We start from the raw sequence: 17,162 nt of genomic DNA on the forward strand, positions 1-17,162 counted from the left end.
CCTTGCATGGTCAGTAGCATTGTCTTGAGCACCTCCTGCAAGAGGAGGTGGTGCTTTCATCAGTGAAGAGAATTAAGTGCTGAGTCTAATTTGAAGCAGATCTTGTGGGAGTTTCTGTTGAGAGTGACCTCTGCTCCAGAAGCTGGTTTCTGGTGCCATGTGCTGGTTTGGAGAAGTGATGCTGACAAGCTTGTGTCATCCTCTTCTTTATCAGAAATGCGTGATCTTCTACCTTTCACTGTGCTAGATCCTCTTCTGCACTTCATTAGAACTTGTTTTGTTCCTCTGCACTGAAGAACTTCTGCTTCTTCTCTAGATTTGATTTGGCACATATAAGTGCCTTCTGTAACAAAGCGCTGGGCACCCTAAGTATGTGCATTGCCGTCACCTTCCCCTCTATTAGCAGAAGAGCAGTTGTGACAGGGAAGCAGGGATGGCTTTTTAATGAGTACTTCTTGAGTGTTGATGCCACCAGAATGCTTTTTGGTTTTATTTGTGGATGAGTGACTCAGTTTTGTTCTGTGGCTCTTTCTTTTACCTAGTGATGTTTGACTGCCTTACCTAGTTCTCATGACTGCAGGAATGAAAGAATAACATATTCCAGAAATTACCATCACAGTTTCCTTTAAAATAGCTTGGGTCTTTTTTTTTTTGGGGGGGGGGGGGTTTGCTTGGGTTTTTGTTTTCCTCTTTTTCATGGGATTATTGAGCTTCACAGGATATTAGAGGCAGAAACCACTTTACTTGACCTGAGAGGATGTCTCCTCATGGATTTTCCTCCTTGTTGCAGACTCACAGTATGATTCTGGGAGGATCATTAACATCTTTGTGTTTCCATTTGCTCCTGCATAATAAACAGAAAAGGCAGCTTTGTTTGACTTGTACAGTCTTCGGACTCGCTGGTACTCCTGGAGATTGTGCCTGATGTGCCCTTGCATGAAGAAAATATGTAGTGTAGAATCTTGCTTTAGTCCTAGCTGTGGAAGATGTCAGAAGAGAAGATACCTGTATCTTATAGTATGTTCTGTTCCTTCTGATAGCCTGGTTTGGTCCTTGTGGTCAGTTAAGTGTATTGTGCAACTATTCTCCATATTAGCTGTGCCAGAAATTTGAATTGTTGTGCCTGACCTACCTGAACTGAAATAAGCTGAATTTGCACTGCAGAAGTTTATTTTGCTCATAAAAATCTTAGGGTTTGTAAGAACTGTAGCAGGAAGTTATTGAAGCTAAGAACATAGCAGGATTTCAAAGTGTTTCTCTAAATGTATATAGATTAAAGCAACTTCTGTTGCTGTTACAGCTGACAACTTTGAAAAGGGTGGCACTTGACACTGTGTGTGGGTGAGTGTGTGTTCATGGAGCTGTTAGCTGGTTTGTTAACCTGCTTTCCAAGGATCATGGTCGGGATGATCTCTGACACATGCAGTATTGCTGGAGTCCTTGCACTGGCTCTGACATTCACCCTGTGTTTGCTCTCTAATACCTTTGTTAATTCATGATCGTTCATTTCCTCAGATCCTTCTGAAAATCAATGTACGAGAGTTCTTCAGGCTCTTAGCCCAGCCTTGCTTTGAGTGCTGCTGAAAGTTCAGCTGCTTTCAGAAATTTTTGACATGTTTGAATTCCTTTCAGGCCCCAGGTAAAGGTCATATATATATATGTATATATATTTTTTTTGAGCAGAATATTGCTCCAGTTAAAATATTCCACACTCCTCATATACGATAAGCATTTCTGTAAGACCTCGTTGGATTTTCTTGCCTGTAGATACTCTGACATGTTGGTTTTAGGTGTGTAAAACTAAGTTTCCACTGCTGTGGTAATTTCCAGGAGCAAAGCTAGTGTGGAAATAAGAAGAGTGTGAAAATTCATTAGCTGCTTTGACTTCCATGGTTGGAAAATGGACACAGTAGTGTTCGTGTTTGCCCCCAGAGAAGAATCACAATGACAGTATGTTGGCAGGAGGAGGCAGAAACTTAAGTTCTTGGAATTAAAGGTACTGCTGAAATTACAATGGAAAAAGAGAGGTGATGGTGAATGAAAATGCGAGAAGAATGGGATTTCCTTTGGCTTCTTTCATATTCTTACATCAGTCAACTCTACATGTGAATCAGTTATCTCTGGGTGGTTACCTGTGCTCTCCCTGGCACTTGGGACCCACCAACGTTTCAAAAGAACAAAGTGTTTGGGTTGGTCTGCTGTAGACAGGACAAGAAACAGTTACTTATACAAAGGAGATCTGGGTTGCATATTAGGAAATACTTTAATGATGAAAATCATGAGGCAGCATAATGATGTTGCCTGAGTAAAACATGGAGTCTCCTTCACTAAAGTAGTTTAGAAACAGTTTGGATAAACACCTGTCAGAAAAAATTGGGTATAGTCATAGGGAAGAGATCAGTAGTCTCTAACTTGATGCTTTTCTATTGTTGTTGTTTGACTTAAGGAGAAAAAAAAAGTCTGTAGTCCATTCGATGCTTGAGACAGGATGTCAGTGAGCAGTGTGCTTCCCTTTCCGCCTAAAAATATGCCTCAGCTTGCTCTGGTAATGTATTTAAGCCTTGGAGTTGTTGTCTTGCAGTAATGGTATGTGATATTCTTAACCTCTTTTGGTCTGCAGGACTGAAAAGGGAGGACTTCAGTCTGAACTATAGTAGTCAAAACCTTTAATGAATATTTCTGAGTATTTTGTATGTTGCCTGTCATCAAATATGATTTTACGGCAGAATTCACAACTGGCTGGTACTCAGAGCTGTACAAAGATATTGTTGTGGTTTTGAGGGTCCTTGGGAGAGAGTAGGGTTAAATGAGGAGAAAGGGGGTACCAGAATCCATGGAGCTTGGACTTTCTACAGCTCACTTTGAATAATAATCTTTATAAATAGAAGGCTTAAACCTGTTTTTCTTTGTTATTTTGTGTTGTCTGAAGTTGATGCACTGGGAAGGTGGCTATGCCAATGATGACTGTTCTGCTGCTAAAATAAGTTGTGTGCCCCACACATTTCTGTGAGTACACCCAGTTCCAAAGACTTAGCCTTTCCTTCCTGTTTATGAACAGTCTGCAGCCTGCAGGTAGATGGATATAGGGGTTTGTGAGTAGATGTACCAGTGCAAGTTCTTTGGTTTGAAGAGAATTTATGCATTCTTTCATAGTCTGTGCACACATGTGCTTCTGTGTGATTGATGTATCAAACTTCAGGTGAAATGAACTTCTTTACCTGGTGACTGCTTCATGGCATAGAATCAAATAGTATGGCTGAGGAGGAAAAACTTGTGAATATGTGCAGTGCAGATATTAAAATATACTACAACTAGCATTATGCCTGATGAGGCAATCAGTCTTCTAGCAGACATCCTTCACAGGGTATGATATGTTTTGCAAGGGCAAACAGAAAAGTTACTTCTGTACCCCCCAAAAGTCAATACATAAACATTTACTTTTTTAAGACTGAATTGCTGATTTGTTCTGCACAGATGCTCGGGGCTTTATTTGCTGATGTACATTTCTAATATTCTGAGGGTTTATTTTCCTTCTTTGGGTAGCATTTATTAACACTAACCTATAATTCCTGTTCCCTCCCCCACCCAGATTTCTTTCTTTGGATCAAAATCTTTTGGAAGAAAAAGTCCTGACAGTTCCATGTTGAGCAAAGCTGAGTTTGTTGAGAAAGTTCGCCAGAGCAACCAGGCGTGCCACGATGGTGACTTCCACACAGCAATTGTGCTGTACAACGAGGCTCTGGGAGCTGACCCTCAGAACTGCATTCTCTACAGCAATCGCTCGGCAGCCTACATGAAAATCCAGCAGTATGACAAGGCCCTAGATGATGCGATCAAAGCACGGCTTCTAAACCCCAAGTGGCCAAAGGTAAGAAAGTGCATTTGTTTTCTGGGGAAAGAGTAACTTGTCTGGCATTATTATTCACATACATAGCACCTTGTGTAAACAAGTGCTTATATTTCTGTACTAAAGCCTTTTTTTTTGTTTGGTTTATTTTGTTTTTTTGCTGAAAGTTCCAGATTGTGTTTAAAAGTTGTTTGACTTGAATTTCCTGTTGGGTATTAAACTTTTTTTCTGTGTAAACGTACTTTTCCCCAATGGGGGGTATGATACTGTTTTAAACGAGCATGGTTTCTGGATTGTGAAGACCAGACATCTCTTAATGTCAAACCTTCTCAGCATTCAGTAGCATCCAGGAACATTTGTTTCAAGACCTCAGGTAGCATGGGGTTTCTTACTAGTAATGGAGCAATAAGGCCTTTCACAGGCATGTTCAAAGAGTGTTTATGTGCAGTGTATTTTGGATATACATTTGAAAAAATGTGTATCTGCATTCTTAGTAAGATCTGACTCTGCAAGGAAACATTTTGTAAAGAGCAAATGGTGTTGATTGCTTGTTCCTTCTGGGGCTGTTTCCCACTGGCTGTAATGGATTACTTCAGTAGCTGATTGACTCTTGGCTCACCCAGGGCCAGCCCTTTGCAGCAAAAGTACTGTATGTCTGCAGTTGATATTCAGGGAAATCGTGCTTCTACCCTGCCTCCGGCAACACCAAAACACAGTAAGTCTGAATTTTAGGCATTTTCTACAAAAGCTGAAATATTAAAATATGTCTTTCTGGCATCTATTTGATCTGAAGCGAAAAACATTGTTTATAGTGACTGCTGTTGTTATCAAGTTGTGCTGTAAAATGGTATAGACTTCATTTGGACGCATTTTGTTAGATGGCTTATGTATTGTATCCACCACTTTTTCCTTCTGTTCCCGCCCAGAGGTGGCTGATTGTATCTGTTTAGCCTTTTCCATGGCCATTGGCCAGTGAGTGTCCCACAGGTCCACTGCCAGCTGAACTTGTAACTTGGTCTGTCCCTTATGATGGAGCTGTGAAATGGATTTGCCTCTTACTGCCCAACCGTTGGAATGAGAGTGTTCCTACACTGAGCACCAGTGAGTTGCTTTCTGTCTTGGAGCCCCAAGTTCACGGCTTTGAAACCAAGCTCTTAGTAGAGTTGAGGAATAAATCATACGAATACAAGCATTTAGAATTGTTGGGTTTAATGCTAATGAGTTTTGCAGGCGATACATGATCACCTATGTGCTAGTAGCAGCTAGTCTAACTTTCAAGAGATTGTAATGAGATGTAATGTGAATCATCAGATCATCCCCCATCATTTTACTGTAGAGGCTCAGTCATGTCCTCTAGGATAAGTAGGTGTATTGCAAGTCTGATCTGCACTGAAATCTGATCTTTTATTGTCAAGGCCTTTCATTAGCTGGATCACTAAGGTGTTGAATAGGAAGTGATTTGCAGAGGTCAGAGTTTGATAGCACTGTCTGCCTTCATGTGCACAGTTATGATAGAGGTCTCATAAAAATGGTTGGCAGGGAGTGTGTCCTGGCTCTTAAAAAGGATCCATCATGCTACTACAGTAATTGCAATAATGAAAACCCACAGTTGAATGGATTACTTTTTTTTTTATCCTCTGTGTGTTCATTCCATCTGGAATTCAGATTTTGACACTCTTTTACATAGTACTTCCCTTTTCTTTTGTATCATTGTTTCCACAAAAATCATCTGCAATGACTTAGGTTTTAGAAGAAAATTGAAGATTTTGCCAAGCTCTGGTTGTCATTAATCTGGATGCTCCACAGTGAGGGTGCCTGTTGGCTTAAGACATCTGTATCTACAAATTGAGGCCGGTTGCTGCTGCTACATCTTCATTGTGTCTCTTGAATTTGTGCTAGTTTGGTGAGCACTAGTTGCTTTAGTTGTTGGATCTGACTGAAGTCTGTTAGTAATACTTCCCTGTTTAAAAATAATTCCTGTTAATTCTGTTTCCGTAGAATGTCAGCAAGGACAAAGAAAGCAACTGGTATCTGGAAAGCTCATTTGAACACCCAATTACAAGTGCAAGCCTGTTAACTTTGAAACCCACACCTATTAGCTAAGCTCTACTAATTTTTGGAGCTGTTAACAGAATGAAATTCTTTCTGCTTTCGGCATACCAGCTATAGCAACTGTCCTAGTTGCTATAGGTTAATGTAAGTCAGTGCATAAAAGGAATGCTAATACTTGTTCCCTGTTTTACCACTATGAGATAGCTTTTTATCTGCTTGAGGGAATGATGAATCCTGTATCCCTCTGGACTGAACTGTATTTTACAGGAATTTTTTGGCATTTCCATGGAACAGTGACAGAAAACAGCACTGCAGCAGAGGCATTTTGGTGCTTGCAATAGCTGGAGCTCTTGGGTTCCTCTTCTTTATTTATGGAAAAGCACAGAGAAGTCTTTGTTTCTTTTTACATAGTTGAAGGACACAAATATAAATGAATTTTCTGACTGAACTGGAAAACAAATTGTGGACAGATGAGGCAGAGGTGAAGTTAGACACTGTCCTGGCTACTGGGTATGTTTTTTGTCCCTCTTTGCATTTCCCTGACAGATAAATAGGGTGGTCACTCACCCCCTGACTCCTTTGGGAAGTGCAGTCCTCTCTTTGGGTGGTAAGGAGGAATGATCATAGAATCATAGAATAGTTAGGGTTGGAAATGACCTTAAGATCATCTAGTTTCAACCCCCCTGCCATGGGCAGGGACACCTCACACTAAACCATATCACCCAAGGCTTCATCCAACCTGGCCTTGAACACTGCCAGGGATGGAGCATTCACAACCTCCCTGGGCAACCCATTCCAGTGCCTCAGCACCCTCACAGTAAAGAACTTCTTCCCTATATCCAGTCTAAACCTCTGCTGTTTAAGTTTCAACCTGTTACCCCTTGTCCTGTCACTACAGTCCCTAATGAATAGTCCCTCCCCAGCATCCCCTCCTTCAGATACTGGAAGGCTGCTATGAGGTCTCCCTGCAGCCTTCTCTTCTCCAGGCTGAACAGCCCCAACTTTCCCAGCCTGTCTTCACATGGGAGCTGCTCCAGTCCCCTGATGGGTGGCTTTGGTGTGCTCCTCAGCTGTTTCTAAATACTGCGAGCTGTGCTGATCTGACAGACATGCTTTGGAAATCCTAGCAGAAGTGGGAAATCCCTCAGTTCAAGAAGGACAGGGAATTGCTTGAAAGAGTCCAGTGCAGAGCCACAAAGATGATGAAGGGAGTGGAACATCTCCCTTATGAGGAGAGGCTGAGGGAGCTGGGTCTCTTTAGCTTGGAGGAGACTGAGGGGTGACCTCATCAGCGTTTACAAATATGTAAAGGGTGGGTGTCAGGATGATGGAGCGAGGTTTTTTTCAGTGATATCCAGTGATAGGACAAGGGGCAATGGGTGTAAACTGGAGCACAGGAGGTTCCACGTTAACATCAGGAAGAACTTCTTTACTGTGAGAGTGACAGAGCACTGGAACAGGTTGCCCAGGGGGGGTTGTGGAGTCTCCTACGCTGGAGATATTCAAGGCCTGCCTGGACAAGTTCCTGTGTGATGTACTCTAGGTTACCCTGCTCTTGCAGGGAGGTTGGACTAGATGATCTTTCGAGGTCCCTTCCAACCCTTGGGATTCTGTGATTCTGTGGACAGAGGCAGCTTAAGTTTGTGTGGTGTATTTTCCTCATTTTCAGCATTTACATCTTCTAAAATGTGTGTTTATATTTTTATCACACAATTCTAATTTTAGCTAGAAACTGTACTTAGGGGACAAAGTGATTAGTCTGATGTGTTTGGAACACAGAAATTTCAGGTTGGACTGGATATCTAATACCAGAAAATATGCAGTGGTGTTTGTAAACTTACTCCAGGTCTGAATGGTTGTTGGTTAGTGAGGCTTGGTTTGAAGAACTTTCCCTACATAGTACCTGGACTTTTTGGTTTTGCGTGTGTTTGCAGCTTGTCAGCATGGGGCAGCAGGAGGGTGCTGTCACAAGTGGAACACTTACAGTGCATGTTTCAATATCAAAGTTGCTTTATAGTTTGTTTTATTTTTTTTTAATAATTGCTTGTTTTTTATTGATAGAACAGGGAAAATTGAAACTTACGTATACAAAATCTTAGCAATTTTATTAATTAGCCAGAAGAGGGAGCTTAACAGGTGTAGCTTGTATATAGCTTAACAGTTACAGCCTGAGTTTTAAATGCAGAACCCAGTTGCTTTTACTTAGCAAGTTGAAAAACTAATTTGAATCTTAAGTTTTCTGAGATTTAAGCTACTAACTGGAGTTCTTTGTTTCTCTTTCTTCCTTATCCCAGGTGTGCAATTTGTAAATTCTTACATTCCCTTTTTGTTTTCTTTTATCATCAGCATTTCCAGTGCTAATGGGGAATATCTCAGTCTTACGTGTTTGAAATAAATGTATTTTCACTCTCTAACTGGCTGATGCTTTAAGCTGATCCTTTCCTCAGAAGATGGCAAAGAAAACAAAACCAAAAACCCTTATGAAATAAAGCTGTGAAGTGAGGCAGTGCAGGAAGTAAGGAAGTGCTGGTTCTTGCTTTCATGCTTTCAAACACAGTTGTGTTTGCCTGAGAGGACTGGCTTCTGACTCCTGCTATCCTGAAAATGTTTTGTCTACATATTACTGGGAAATGCAAAGGTGACAGAATATTTTAGGAATTACATTTTGGGAATACTCTACAAGCAGATCAGATCAGGCTCATTTTATTCTTTGATTTCCCACCAAACTCTTTGTTTTGCTTTGCTGTTGATCAGGCTCTAGAAGAGTTTTATTCAGTTTCTGTTCTCAGCTGTGCAGCCTGAGTGCCTGAGGCATGGCAATGAAAGCAAAGGGATATATATTCTGTGACTGACACCTGGGTGGGCTCTTCCTAGGTCTTGCTGATTTTGAGCTGGTTTTTAATCCTTCCATTGCACAAAAAAATATGCAGTGGCTTTAAATGGTTTACACTTGGGCCTAATGCTGTACTAAAAGGTAGATTTTACTAACATTTGCAGGTGTGTACTAATTTGGGCCTCACCAAAGAGCATTGATAGTTAAAGTGGAGTTACAAAGGCCTATTCCTAGTAAGAACACAAAAATACTCATGTGAAAGGTATGCTTTTTCACTAATCCCAAATAAAAGCATTCACTGCACATTGTGGTGTTAACTTGGAGAGCCTCCTAAGACTTGGGGCATATTTAGAGTTTGCCATGTGCCTTACTAGACTTGTGGTGGATTTTGACTGCTTGTTACTAATGGATGCTTTAGACAAACAAGCATTTTTAAAAGTACAACATGATAGTTTATTTGTATTTTAGGGAATGATTTTATTTAGATTCAGCAAGATACTTACTTAAAACAGTTTATACCTACATGCCAAATAGTTCCAAGTGTAATGCAACTCTAAATGGATGTATTTATGTTTCTTGAACCTGGTTAGTCTTTCTTGATCCAGGTAGCCCGAGTAGGTTTAGACTCCAAGTGTCTGCATCTGCACGTGTCAAAAACTCTTCAGATCCCACAGTTGTTTAGGTGTCAGTCCAACTATACAAAGTGCTTCAAAGTGTAAACAGGTAACCCGTGTTTGGTGTCCATTGGTCTTGCTCTGCTAGACCCAGCTACATAAAATGGTGTTTATCAAATCCATGGTCTCTGTTTAAATGAAAGATAAATTCTATGCAATATGTTCTGCTGTACTTCTCAGATATTTTTACTTGATTCTTTATAATATCAAATAGATCTATTACATACTACAGGTTTTGTTTGATAGGGCAACATTTTGATGTTTATGTCTTCATACTAATAAAAAAAACCCAGAAAAAGGAATTTTTCATTAACCCCTCAATCTGCCTTTCCCCAGCTGCTGTTTCTAATAATCCCTGTGGGAGGCTGGTTCCAATCTTCACATTCTCAGAGATTTTATGAAGCATTTTCTGAGTTCAGACTTTCTTTGGGGGATGGGGAGTGACAAAGTCTTAGAGGAAAAAAAACTTTTCAGTATTACAGAATAGCAGCATTGCTGAGGTTGGAAGGGGCCTCTGGAGATGGACTAGTCCAGCCCCCCCTGCCTTCAAAGCAGGGTCACTGAGAGGAGGTTGTGCAGGATATTGAAGCAAGATACCTGAAGCATACAGAACAGCTCATTCTTACCCTACAGTAATGAAGAGGTATCTGAACAAACTGGAAAGTGACATATTCAAAATGGATGCAAAAAATATTATTTTCAGATAATCTATTCTTGGTCTATTGGAGCTGATTGTCGCAGTGCACTATTGAAACCATTAGTGTAGCTATACTTTGAAAGGACTCGAAAATTCCACGTGATGAGAGTACCAGGATTACAGGAAAGTTCTGGATGGAGTAGATGGATGAGAAATGAGCTTTAGTTTATGAGGATGAGAGTCAGTCATTAGTGCAAATTTTTAGAGCAGGAGGGAGAAGGCTAACCTGTATCTGCAGGTTTCTCTTCCTTGTGTCACTCTCAGAAGCATCCATGCAGACAGCTCCTGGCAGGGACCAGCCTCATGGAGCTCAGAGCTTGCTGTGCCTGGTGTTCCCAATGGTGTGTTTCAGTCTGTGCTAAGATGGAAAGGTTAAATATTTGTAAGGGAGAAGCAAACATTTAATTTGTTAGATTTAGATGTGGTAGCTGAGGTGCACTTTGTATCACATAGACATTTCCTCTGGCTTATAAGAACTAGGATCTTGGGTGCTGTACTTCCCCTTTCCTTTCCTTTCTTCTTGTTTTTTTATTTTACAGGGTAAATACTATTTGTTTTTTAAATAGTAAACAGTTTAATATTCAACTACAACAGCTATTGTAGTGCTGTCTAAGGATTGTGGAATTTTCCAACTGCAGAAGTGTTTTCTGCCTTTCAGCAGCTGGGAAGGGAGATGTTCAAAGCCAGAAAGTAGCAGCCTTGGAGGCGCATAGGTGGGGGTTTGATTAGGGTAACCTGTGTCCAGGTGTCAGCACAGGAGATTGTACAATGTGATGGTGAGAGTTTTTTCCTTTGGTTTTCAAAGTGCCTAACTGGAAAAAAGGTGGCTTTATTTAAACTGAATGTCTGAGCATTTGCATCATTCCAGTTCTCAGGCTACTGGAAAAAATTACAAACATGTGGCAGAATAAGAATAAATTTGTATGTGTCTTTATACTTAACAGAGGGAGGGTTTAATGATAACATTGCCTGTAATACTGGAGAAAGATTGCGCTCCTGACTTCTGCTACCAGTTAATTTGCCTCTGCAACTGCAAGCTCTTCAGAAGCACAGTGAGGTTTTGTCTCCACTGAGTTTAAAAATATGGCTTTGTATAGGTAGATGGAGAAGAAAAGTTAAAAAGAAAGAAGTAGGGTTTGAGGCATAAGGCCTTTGGGTGTTTAAGGTGTGGGAGGGTTGTCAGTGCTGTCATGTAACTGCAGGAATTCATCAGAAGAGCTAATGCTGCTGTTTCATTAAGTGACTCTCGTAAGTCGTGTCACCAGCCCTCTCACAAGGAAAAGGGACATTTGCTCCTCCTCATGCTCCTACTGACTGCATGCCAGTGCTTGTTAGAAACGCACCCTCATGGGCTGTGGCAATCCATAACCACCTAAAAGCTGCTCAGTGAGTTGCAAGTGGAGTGCCCACCCTCAGCTGCATGTAAAACTTTTGAGTAAAGAATGTGACTTGACCATGTAGCTTTTCATGAATAGGCCTCTTGTTTTTAATTCGATGAGCAAGGAACTTTCCAGTCCTGTCCTCCGGCTTCCAATCTGTCTTTAATTTGCAGAAAGATGCATTCCAGTTTTCCAGGCATAAAACTGCTTAACTTTTTTTTTGGCTTTTCTAGAACTTGCTGTGTTATGTTATCCTGAGATTCATGCATTTATTTCTGTCTTCGTACCTCACAGACTCCCAGCAGAGCTGAAGTTGTGTGGGACTTCTGAGGATGGTGTAGCACATTCCACCAGGTTATTGTCTAGGCAGGTTTTGACTGTCTCCAAGAATGGAGACTCCCAGCCTATTCCAGTGTTTGACCACCCTCACCAATAAGTTTTTTCTTATGTTTAAATCAAATGTCTTGTATCGCAGTTTGCGCCAGTTGCCTCTTGTCCAGTCAGTGGATACCACTGAGAAGAGCCTGTTCCAGTCTTCTGTTATCACCCATCAGGTATTACTAAGATCCCATTCTTCCAAAACTACAGGTGTCTCGGCTTCTGCTATATGAGTGATACTCCAATCCCTTAGTCGTCTTTGTGACCTTTTCCTTGACTTGCCCAGTCTGACCCTCCCTTTCTTGTACTGGGGAGTCCAGCACTCTAGACATGTTTTTATCTTCCATTTCATTAGATATTGTTGCTGTTATTCTCAGTTCTTCCTATCCCTTCCCTTTTCTCCTCTTTGAGTAAATGTTTGTATTTGGTTTTGTTGGTTGGTTTGTTTGCTGGCAGAGCAAGTTGGACCATGTACCAAAGTGAGCATCACTAACCCAGTGGTGGAGGGATGCTCTGTATCGTTGTCTATTTACTTGTAGTAAGAAGACACTTTTACTTCTTGTTTTCTCTCTTTCTTTTTGGTCTGTTTCAGCGTGGATCTCCAAATTAATAGTGTGTTGTTTATTGTGATTAAGGGACTGCAGTTGTCTTAACTTTCTGCACCCTCCCTCTCTCTCAGTGCTGCTTTCTAATAATAAGTCCTCAATATAGTGACAAGTTTGTGTACCCTTTATAGTAGGATGTATACTTATTTTTTTCCCCCCATATTTTGTATAACATGTTCTTCCTGTCTGTCAAGTGGTGAGGTAGTGCTGTTCTCATTTTACCAGCTGGGAACAGGAAGAGGGAATGTTTGTTCTGTCATTTAGTGGTAACTTGTGCTAGTGCCAACCCATGTTGCATCCGTGTAACATGGTCTTGCTAGTGTGGCACTGAGCTCTGAGAAGAGCTGGGTGACTGAAGTGCTGTAACCTGGGCTGACATATCTGGCTTTGAGTGTTTCATCATGCTGACGTGGCACTGCTGCTCTTGGTTCTGCACCTAGGATAGCTGGGTGATTGTTTTTTACTCTACAGTTTTCTTCCCATTGGAGTTAGTTGCAGTACTGTGTAGCAATGGCATAGTGCTTTTCATTCCTCATATATCTAAATATCCAGTGCACATGGGCAGAAATAACTGACTTTCAGAAAGGAAGCTTGATCTGCAAGGGTTGTAGTTTAGATAGTGTCTTGTTACCTGCTCATTGAGGCTTAGCCTACTGCATATCATTTAAAGGAATTTGATCTTTCTTTCACAATATTGGATTTTGTACCCAGTAATTCTAGCCTAAAACCTCCCCAAGCCCAATGGAGTTATGATTCAGATGACGTTTTGGCTCTTCAGTGTTTGTTTGTTTGTGTTTTGTTTTTTTTTTCCAATTCTTGTTAAAATAAGATTTTTATTCCTTGTTTTCTCACCATTCGAGGACTGAGTTTTCTCATCTAGGGGATTAATTTTTTTTCTTAATATTATCGTGATGATGACGGTCTGAAGTTGAAGATTTCTGGAGCATTTTAACACTTTAGCACACATGAGAGGGCGCTCTGTGCTCACCTATTTCAGCAGTGACGGCTGGGGTTTTTTGACGCTGTAGACAGATTTGCATGTTTTAGATATTTCTAAGAGGTATTTCATTGATTTACTATTATTTTCCCAAAGTCCATAGTGTTCATACTGCCTTTTCTTTTTTTTCTATATCAAACTGGATATGGTTGTCATGAGAGTGTTAATAAATCAGGCTTCCTGAGACTGTAATGTGTATCACTGATGCAGAGCGGTAGAAGAGCAGCTACATCTTACATGTGCTTTCTAGAGCGGCTTGCTTTAAAACTCACGTTATGTATATTCATTGGTCTTTCTTTGCATTTCTGTTGTTGGCTCTATTTTTAACATTGTGTCTGTAAGCCCTTTATTTTCATTTATTATTCCTTTTGTTACAATTATGTTACTTGCTGCTCTGATTAATCAGATCAAACAACTGTGCTGCAGAGTTTTTTGGTCGTGTTCAGCAGCAAACAGTCCAGTTTTTGTTAGGTGTTTCAGTGTACCAGCCCTCCAAATCTCTCATCTAGTTTGGGCTGCCCAAGGTTTAGAATTTGAGCAGCAAAGGGGGAGTGCCTCGGACCTTGTGGATTAAAAGGACTGCGGTGAGACTTCCCGGTTTTTGAGAGCTACCAATAGGTGGCTGTATGGCAGTAAAACACATGAGGGGATTCCAGGATCCTGGACCTGGATTCTCCTGTAATAGACGAGAATGCCCCTGGAAACCTGCATTTCTTGTTTGGGTATACAGTCTGAGCCATTGTGGCAGATCTGGACATCACTGGATCTTCATCACAGATCTTCATCACAGACCTGCAACCTCAACCAGTCCGTGAGGAAATGAAATGGAGAGTTTGGGAGAACAAGTAGACAAGAAAATACTGAAAATGGAGGAAGCATAAAATTGCCTTGAGTGATGAGTCAGTAGGAAACACTCAAGTTTACCATTTACACAGTAAAAGCACTGTGCCAAGAGCAGGAAAATCCTATTGATTAGTGCTGGGGCTTCCTGAGAGTGACGTAATAACTGAAGATATGTGCATGGCTTAACAGTTTTGCCTTGCTGGCCTTTTGGCATGCACCAGGAATGTATTCAGGTAACGTTATTCCTACCATCTCACTTCCCTGTGGCCACATAGGATGTGGGGTGTACGTGACAATGTAAAGGTAGCACAGGGATGATTGCCACATTAAGCACAGACATCTTCTGAGTCAAAAGCATGCTAACAGTTCAAACTAATTAAATCAGGGAAGAAAGTTATAGCAGTTCTTATAATTTCTATACAGTTGTTCTCTCAGAGTCACTGCTCCCTGTTTGTTTCTGAGAGTGCTACGGTCTCACCCCTTGTCTGAATGCACAGACAAATCAGGTGACATATCCACTTAGCCACAAGCATCTTTGTACATGATTTCCCCTTTGTTCCAAAGGGCAAATTATAAAGCCCCTTCTGTTCTGTGGAACAACAGAAATAACTCACTAATCATTTGGCTACTATCCACTAAGAGAGAATTTACCCCTGAAGGATTGTTTAAAGACGTTGAACAATACTGTTGTTTGTCATACAGTGAATAGCCACTCTAGTTTGGATTTTATTTTCTGAATTTAAGTTTGTTTGGAACTCTTTCCTTCTTCCTTTCACTTTGGAATGTCAAGTTGCATCATGGAAGTCAAATAATCACATTTCTCTAGAAGTTATTACAAGTCTGTCATAAGAACCCAAACATGAAATACAAGGTCTGCAAGCTCTTCAGTGCAGTTACTTTTATAATTTCTGATGACTTTTCCAGAGGTTGTCAGTGGTATTGGCAAATTCCTGTATTGCTCTCTTCATTCTAAAGCTGATCAGGAGCCAGCTCATATAAATATATCATATGACTATTGATGTATATAAAAAAGGATAATAAAGGCATTATTTTTGCTGGTGCTCCAGTATTTGAGAATATTCTCACCAAACTGTGTATCTGATTTGCTTAGTCTTGCACTGGGCATTGGTAAGAGGCCTGTCCAATGTCCTTTGATAGGCCTGTAACTGAAAACTGTTCCTTTAGGTTCTCTTACAATGTAGTCATGTGTTAGACAGACTTCTGCTCATTTTCCTAAGTGGAAAACCTATTTTTCATTTGGACAAATGTTAAATTTATGGTTTCATGATGCATTTTTAATGTAGTACTTCAGTGTATACCAAGCCCTAGTTTTTCTGGATGCTAACAGAGAGAGAATGTACTTTGATGAAACCTTTATGTGTGTATCACTTTATATCACTTCTCATATGTGAAGTGAAAAGGAACCTACATTAAGTACATCGTTTGGGCATAATTTTCAATTGTTTTTAAGGGTGATATTTCCTGGGGGCTAATAGGAGAAGGAATAACATATGTGATGTGCTCCACATTTGTTATTATCCTCATGTTCTTAAAATGCAGAGCTTTGGGCTGATAAGTCGTTTGTGCTGTTTGATGTTTAGTGAAGCTGTGTCTTTCAGGTGCTAGAGACAGGTCCAAAATGACAGTCATAAAACAAAGTAGCTGACAAACAGGACAATTTTATAGCGCACCCAGAGCATGTTGTTTCAAAAGCAGTCCTCCATGAGTATTCTGACTGCAAGGACAAGCAAGTCCTCCATGAGCATAGCAAGGCCAGACACGTCTAGCAGAGATATGTGTAAAATCCTGCTGAGAACAGAGGCACGACTGTGAATACTGTCAGCAATTCAATATAAATGTCTCTGTATAGGATTTATTTTGTCATCTTAAATTATTATCCTGTTTAAAAAGGAACAAATAATGTTGATACCATGAACAACTTTCACAGTATAGTATAAGGTGGTCAGTGAAGAAGGGAAGAAGCTGCTTTCTCTTTCTTTGAATGCTTTGTGCCCTTTACCTATTAATAGATGGTGAATATCAACTCTTCTTTCATGAGAACCGTCACTTGGGATCAGACTGAAGGTCCACAGAATGGAGTTTAAACACTGGTGGGTACGAGATGTTCACCTCCACATCCTGCTTCCCTGAACATTTCCCAAGCAAACATTTCTGTTTGATAGCCATCAAAGAGATTCATGGGCTTGTGACCCAGAGGTTGCATCCAAGCTCTTGTATTTTTGTTATCCCTGATCAGCTTTTCCACAAGAACTAAATGATTCCTGAGCCCACTTTTCCTGGAGAACCATAACACTCAGAAGAATTTGGTTTCGTAATTTTTCTGAGTGTTGTATGAAAAGCCCAACAACACCTGGTTTCATTGCCACTGCCACGGTACCTTTTTGGCTGTGCGTTGCTGACAGCTCCCCTTGAACTGGGCAGAGGATCCATTGTTCTGCCCTTGTTGCCAAGCTGGAATCTTCTAGTAATATAGGACAGGAATTCTGAATGGATTCTCTTGTTTTTTTTATTGTCTTGTTATTGTTTCTCAGATCATAACTCAGCCTTCATTGGCCTAAAATAAAACATAATGGTTCCCTTTTGCTTTTCTTTTACGAGATGGGTAGGAACTGAAAACAATCTAATATTAGATTCCTCTGTAAATGTAACCTTTAGCCTCCCTCTGTTATCACATAGGAATACTTGTAAGATGCTTGATTATCTTTTGTTTTTCATTGCTTGGGCATCTTGGTTTTGCCTCTGTCAGTTCTCTGGCAACGAGCCACAGCATTATCAGAGGTTTGTAGTCACTAATAGCAATTTATTTTAATGACAGTTTCCCTGAATTCTCTCCCGT

At 40.6% G+C, this 17,162-nt stretch overlaps 1 protein-coding gene across 1 annotated transcript in view; it reads left to right on the forward strand.

Annotated features, from left to right (window-relative positions):
* Positions 1-3,604: 3,604 nt before the first annotated feature.
* The window catches only part of TTC28 (tetratricopeptide repeat domain 28), a 114,128-nt gene continuing 100,570 nt past the window's right edge, over positions 3,605-17,162 (forward strand). The window contains exon 1 of the mRNA XM_005147712.4: positions 3,605-3,868. Within this exon, the coding sequence (XP_005147769.1) occupies positions 3,641-3,868 (228 nt within the window). The 5' untranslated portion in view covers positions 3,605-3,640. The remainder of the gene's footprint in view (positions 3,869-17,162) is intronic.

Source organism: Melopsittacus undulatus, chromosome 12 (genome assembly GCF_012275295.1).
Source record: "Melopsittacus undulatus isolate bMelUnd1 chromosome 12, bMelUnd1.mat.Z, whole genome shotgun sequence".
NCBI classification, from domain to species: Eukaryota; Metazoa; Chordata; class Aves; order Psittaciformes; family Psittaculidae; genus Melopsittacus; species Melopsittacus undulatus.